The 7,283-nt window shown below is 36.7% G+C and overlaps 1 protein-coding gene across 1 annotated transcript; it reads left to right on the forward strand.

Annotated features, from left to right (window-relative positions):
* The first annotated feature begins 3,194 nt into the window (after nucleotides 1-3,194).
* LOC107489021 (TORTIFOLIA1-like protein 4) lies at nucleotides 3,195-6,841 on the forward strand. Its single transcript, XM_016109801.3, has 5 exons — nucleotides 3,195-4,221; nucleotides 4,316-4,427; nucleotides 4,894-5,453; nucleotides 5,920-6,401; nucleotides 6,531-6,841. Exons 1-5 carry the CDS (start codon nucleotides 3,373-3,375, stop codon nucleotides 6,541-6,543), a joined length of 2,016 nt encoding a protein of 671 aa, XP_015965287.1. The 5' UTR covers nucleotides 3,195-3,372; the 3' UTR covers nucleotides 6,544-6,841.
* Nucleotides 6,842-7,283: the final 442 nt, after the last annotated feature.

The raw sequence follows: 7,283 nt of genomic DNA on the forward strand, positions 1-7,283 counted from the left end.
GAGAAGTGGATTATGAATTTGAATCTAACGAAGTTCTTGAGGTTTGATTTTACATATGATTACTTTGAATTTTGTTGCAGTCATTTGAATAGCATTGTGTAGCTGAATAATTCGTGAACATTGAACTGTGAAAATAACACGTTAACATGAATCTGTGTTAGTTTTGATTAATTATCTGGAATTTATAGCAGACGCTTGGGTGTAGATCAGAACTTTTTTATGATTGGGTGTGTTTTTAGTTTTTGTCATGGTGTATTCTGCAGCCTGTGTATTTACAGTTTATGGCTTTTATTGTCATTTTAGTTGAGTTGTTTCCGTTCGGGTGTATTATATTAGCAATGAATGGGTGTATTTATAGTTTTTGACATGGTGTATTCTACAGCCTCTCTCTGTTGTTGATGACCAGTTTGTTCCGAAGGTTGGAATGACCTTTACCACCCTTGAAGATGCTGGAAAATTTTATAGGAACTATGCCAAGGCTGCAGGTTTCTCTACAAGAGTTCGGAGTACAAATAGGAAGGGAAACGAGATTAAGAATCAATTGATTACATGTAGCAGAGAGGAAAAATGGAAATCTAAAATATCTCCGACCGAGAAGGCCAATCCGACAGCCGGTTTAAACTGTCCTGCAAGAATTTATATACACACATTGAAGGATGTCGGTGCTTGGATCATTTCAAAGGTTGTGCTGGATCATTCACACCCCTGCAAATGCCACAAAGAAGAAGAAAACAAAAGTTTTAAGCGAGGTAAAAGTAATGTTTTTTAAATTTGTGGTGATTGAGTTTATTTTTCTCGTTAATAGTTTAGCTAATATGTGAGTTTCTTATATTCAGATAAACTTGTTTGATGCTGCATCAATGGTGCATTCAAATTCCAGCAAATATCAAGGATATGTTATGAATTATCAGTTCAGGGTACCAGCAGCAGGGGATAACTCTTTGGGTGTATAGTTACAGAATATGGGTGTAAAAATACTGTTCTTTTGGGTGTATTTCTGTGAATTTTCTTTTGATTCACATTTTACATATAGATACATATATATAATATTAGGATTTAGGGTTTTAGGGTTTACAGGTTAGGGGTAAGGGTTTAGGTTTTAAGTGTTTAGGGTTCAGGATTTTAGGCTCAAAGCATTAGGGGGGATAGATTTCAGGGTGTATATTCAACTTTTTTTGGGTGTAAAAAATTGCAGGTTATGGGTGTATATTTGATTTGATATTTTTTTTCATATTATAGTACCTGTAATTCATACATTTTAAATACAGCACAGACAGTTTAACAGCACAGACAGTTTGGGTGTATATTTAAGCAATCTTGGGTGTATATTAAACTTCCGTTGGGTGTAAAAGTTTATAATTTGTGTTTAGATCTGCCTTGATATTTTCCTTCATATTTTACCACCTGTAATACAGAGTTTTTGAATACAGCACAGACAGTTTAACTATGAAAAAAATTTCATTGAATAGAAGTTGTTTATAAATGGCAAATTTTTACAGCATTTGTTCAATTTACAAACTAGCTAGCAGTTGGATTACTCAGTTTCTATATCAGTAGAATTTATCTGACAAAATGGACTCAATAATACCGACGATGGCTTTGACAGTCTTATTGCATTACTCGCTCTAATTGCTTGATCTCTCTCTTTATTCAATTCACTGAATAGTATCCGCAAGGCATATTCTACTCTATAGTGGTCCACTTCCTCCTACTATATTTGTTCTTACATTTCTTCCAGGTTGGTTTCTCGCTGCCATTTTTTCTGAAATGAAAAATACACCCAAAGATATCGGTAAGATACACCCATATATATGAGTCAGATACACCCATAGATATCAGTAAGATACACCCATAGATATGAGTCAGATACACCCATATATATCAGTAAGATACACCCATATATATCAGTCAGATATCACTCAAACATGCATCAATATACAATGTTAAGCAACATTACAAGGTCAAGCATATACACCCATGGACAAGCAAATATAAGCAACTGCTGACTATTACAGTATATCAGTTTAGAAATATACACCCAACAACTTATGCCATATACACCCAACAAATTACCTAATATACACCCACCAAACTACGGAATATACCCCTAAAAATTAGTTACCAGAAGAAGTAGAACAACAAGAACAGTAACACCTAGAAGAATTAAGAAGAACAGTGTAACATAGAACGAAGAATAACAGTAAAACCTAGAACAAGTAGAACATCATAAACTGTAAAATGAGACATAGAGCAAGAAGAACAGTAAAACGTAAAACAACGTAGAAGAACAGTAAAACCTAGTTCTTCAATTTCGAAATGTGAAAAATATACAGGAATGGTAATGTAACGTACCTTGAGTATTATAGCTTTATTTTCTCTGGAGATTCTTGATCGAGAGTTCTATGTTGTGTTGATGGAATTTTCGAATCTTAGCGACGAGTTATATATTTTCAGTATCGAATGATGCTCGAAAATGGAACGTTTGTTTTTTCTCTGAATGGCTTTGAGAAGTGGAAGAAGTGGAAGAGTCTGCCACTAAGGAGCGGTTTACGTGAATCGTAACCGTTTGAGTGGAGCGCGTGAATGTTACGCTCCATTCAATATAATTCAGTGTGCGTGTGAAATGTTTGTGGGCTGGAGACTTGTAACACTTGTAAGACTTTTTGCTTGTATGTGTAGCAGGCCCCATTGTAAAAATACTCACTAGATAAAACGAAATGATTTGACATTAAATCCTGAATTTTGTTTTACAATACTATAATTAAAGCATACGGTATAAGAATATAATTTTTGATGGATTGTTAATAAAAAATAATTTTATATTTATGTTTAATTATGTGACATTATATCATAAAAAAATAATTATTATTTTATTAGTCACATAAATAATTATTTAATAAAAACAAAAAAATAATTATTTTAAAAAATAAATATAATTGTGCAACTATATTATTTTATACCAACAATATATTAAAATTAAATCCTCGCATATAATTCATCATTTCTAGAAATTAGTTAATCCTATTCATATATATTATAGAATTGTTTTTAAGAATTAATTAGTACTTTTAATGAAAAATTTTAATAATTATTTGTACAAAAGTTATTAACATGCAAAACCGCACAGAACGCAGAGTTTGCCACCCGTATAAAATGATCCCATCAACGATAATCAAACTCGTTTGCATTGAATCTCCCAAATCTCTTCGAAACTCTGCCGCCAAAAAAAAAAAACACCACTTCCCACAAAAACGCACCGCTTCTTCAGTTACTTATACGGTTACTCCTTCGGTCCTTCTTCTTGTCCTTCACTCTTCTTGAATGCTGAGTCATTGAGTCACCACCGAGTCAAAAGAACTCGACAGCCCCACAATGTCACTCCCGTCTTCCAGGCGCAACTCGTTCAGCGGCCCGCCCCAACTCGCCGCCACGTCACCGGGGTCAACTCAGGACCTCCGCCAGCGAGTCATCATGCTTCTCAACAAGCTTTCCGACCGCGACACCCTCGCCATCGCCACGGCGGAACTCGAGTCCATCGCCAGAACTCTCAGCCCCGAGTCCTTCTCCTCCTTTCTCTCTTGCATCCACAACACCGATTCTTCTTCCAAATCGCCGGTCCGGAAGCAATGCGTTAACCTCCTCTCACTCCTCACGCGCTTCCACGGCGACGCACTAGCTCCATTTTTGTCCAAGATGATTGCAACCGTGCTCCGCCGCCTACGCGACTCTGACTCAGCCGTCCGATCTGCTTGCGTCGACGCCGTCTCCACCATGTCGTCGCGGATCACGAAACTGCCGTTCACCGCTGCGTTCCTCCGCCCGCTCATGGACGCGCTGGCGCAAGAGCAAGACGCCAACTCACAGATCGGCGCCGCGCTCTGCCTTGCCGCCGCAGTCGAGGCTGCGCCGGAGCCGGACGCGGAGGCACTTCGTCGTAGCGCGATGCCGCGGCTCGGGAAGCTCGCAAAGAGCGAAGTCTGCAAGGCGAAGGCCGCGCTCCTGGTGCTGATTGGAAGCGTTGTCGGCGCCGGCGGTGCATCGAGCAGCGGCGTGCTAAACTGGCTAGTGCCATGCCTGGTGGAGTTCCTGAGCAGTGAGGACTGGGCGGTGAGGAAGGCAGCGGCGGAGGCGCTCGGTAAGGTCGCTACGACGGAGAGAGATTTAGCGTCGCGGCACAGGGCTCTCTGCTTGGATTCCTTGCAGAATCGTAAGTTTGATAAGGTATTGTTAAAAGCTCTGAAGATGCAGGAATTTGAAAAGAAGATAAAAGAAAATGTGAATGTTGATTGTGATGACTGTGGTGATGTTTTTGCAGGTGAAAGTTGTTAGGGAAAGCATGAATCGTGCGTTGGAGATGTGGAAGGAGGTAGCTGATGATACATCTGAGGATGCGTCTTCTCCTGCCAAGTCTACATGTTCTTCATTTGGTAAGTGTAGAAAGCTTATCTTGCTTTCCAAAATATTCATCTTTCTGATTTTTAAGTAATGCTTCATTAGGATTTGGTATGGTAATTAAATTATTGCAACCTATCTGCTGTGTGTGATTTTCATGTTATGTTTTTATTTGTTCCGGCTTGGGCTTAACTGTGGATTTAAAATTTCGATTGACTTGTTGAGACATGAGAGTCATTGGTGGTGAAAAATTCAGGGATGGATCTTTCTTAAACCTTTTTCTTTTTCAATTTTAAATTACTTTTGCCACCTTTTAAGAGTACTCCAATAAAGACTTAATTAGATTCATTTCAAAATTAGAAATAAGGTAAGATCTTTATTCATCTTATTGCTTTTATATTTTCTTTATGTTAAAGTGTTTTAACCATTCAGGGGTATTAGAGGAATGATTCGATAATGAAATATGCTAATCATTCTTAATTCTGGGGGTTTTCCTTATAGGTCCAGATGATAGTAAAGGCCATTGTGTCAATTTTGGCTCTAAATTTTCTCAACCGAAGAAGACAGTCCCTGTAAACAGGTCCCCTCCATCTACACATTCATTCGCATCTTCCGTGGAAAGAGAGAAACCTCTGAAGATTAATAACAAGGACTCAAGAATCAGGATATTGCATCAGCAGGATGACAACAAATTCTCAGATGAGAAACTTGTAACTCCAGTCTCAAAGTCCCCCAATTCGAAAATGTCTAAGGAAGATGTCATTAAGAGGTGTGATTTTGAAGTTTCTAAACCACCCCGAAACCAAAATGTTGTGAACTCAAGGCAAGAGATAAAGCGTGCTCTCTTTAGCAGGACTTCTGATGAGAAAGTTCAAAAATCTAGCGGTTTGAAATCACGTGTTGTTCCATGTTATGGGAATGAAAATATTGAGTCAGATGTTACTGTCAACAATGTAAATGAAGTTTGTGAGAGCCCACAAGATGCTGAGGATTTGTCATTGATCCGTGAACAACTTTTGCAAATCGAAAACCAGCAATCCAATCTGCTAGACCTCCTCCAGGTATAGTATTGTGAATTTGTGATTTTGAACTACTTCCACTCTGTTAAATATACCTTGCTCATTACTTGTTGAGTCTGTTTATTTGAACCTAGTTTTTAGACAGTGTTAGTGTTTAATTAACATTATACTTGATCAAGTAAATTTTTCAACTGAGATGAAATTGTAGTAGTCTGGTTGGGTAATATTCCTTTCTGCCATTTGCCGTGACTGTTTTGCTTCTTCCATCAGACTACTGTTTAATGACAAAAAAAATCCTTATTTAATTATTTGAACACATGATGGACCTGTTCTACCACATACTATTTTGTCTTCCTTTTACCTTGCAATTTAAGCTATCCATAGCTGAAGTAAACTGCAAATCTGCAATACGCTAACACCCAATTGCTGTTCTTCGAAGCTTGTAAACATTTAAGGAAGTATATAATATATTTTCTGAGTTATGTTATCCTGTTTTATCTGAATATAGAGATTTATTGGAAGCTCCCAAAGTGGGTTGAATTCTCTGGAGACACGTGTAAATGGCCTAGAGATGGCCTTGGATGAAATATCATATGATTTAGCAGTATCAAGTGGAAGGATTCCCAACATGGATGCCACAGAAGACATGTGTTGCAAGCTTCCTGGTTCTGACTTCTTGAGTTCTAAATTCTGGAAGAAGACCGAGACTAGGTTCTCTTCATCGGGAAGCATATCATCACCTATTACAGCAACAGCTGATAAAGCTGATAGCAAACAAATGTTAACTACAACTAATCACAAAAGATTTCAGCATCGTAGGGGTGGATTCTTTGTAAACCCATTGTCAGATGTTGAAAGCGATTCAACCCATTTAGAACAGCATTCACACAAAATGGTCCAAGATGCTGAGAAAGCACAAAGTTACAATGCCAGCTGTTTTGATGGCATTTCACCAGCTGCTTGTGAAGCACTGAGGAACCAGAACATCAGGTAACAATATATAATATTGCTGTTCTCTTTGAATTATATAATTTTCATATTCACCAGTAGTAATGGGAATTACTTTATTACATGTGTCAGATTATGACTTATGATTTTGTATTCCATGTGTTTTTTCAGGTCATCCGTGTAGAGAAGACTGTCTCGATGGCTATTTTTTAACTGCAGCATCACTAATTCGTAGGTGAAAGTGAAATTGTTGAAGCAACTTTGCTGCGTGTTTGTTCCGGTTGCAGTTTCCGGAGACTTGTTATTTCAAGTAATTATTGTTTAGAAAAGGGCTCTTTTCCCTAATATTCTCCATATTGAAGCAGAGGTAGCAGCTTGTGGTTTCGGAATGCAGAGCATGAGAAAGAGTTTTCTTGATATGTACCATAATCAATATGTCAATCTTTGCCATTGCTAGAAAGGGAGGAAAGGGTGTTTATGCCTTGGATGTGCTTCAAGAAAATTAAATTATAGATGATAAATTGATAATATAAACCATTAACAAGAACCCCAAAGAAAATAATGGAAATATCGGAGGATCAAATAATGGATATGCAATTATGTTAAGATTAGATTACTGAGATTTTATAAATTTGTTAAATTTATAATTAAGTCTCTTATATTTTAAAAGTTTTTAGTTAGATTTTTACATTAATTTTAAATTTGAAAACTTTTAAAATATAAAACTTAATTAACTTTAAAAAATTATAAAAGTTAACAGAATAATTTAATTTATGTAAGTATTAATTTATTTACGGGTTATATATTGCCTTTTATTATAATTTTTAAGTTTAATTAGTTTTTTATTTTTTAAAAGTTGTTTATTAAAATTAATTTTTTTAAAAATAAATTAAGTTTTAACAAGTATAAGAATTTATATCCATG

This window comes from Arachis duranensis, chromosome 5 (genome assembly GCF_000817695.3).
Source record: "Arachis duranensis cultivar V14167 chromosome 5, aradu.V14167.gnm2.J7QH, whole genome shotgun sequence".
Lineage (NCBI taxonomy): Eukaryota > Viridiplantae > Streptophyta > Magnoliopsida > Fabales > Fabaceae > Arachis > Arachis duranensis.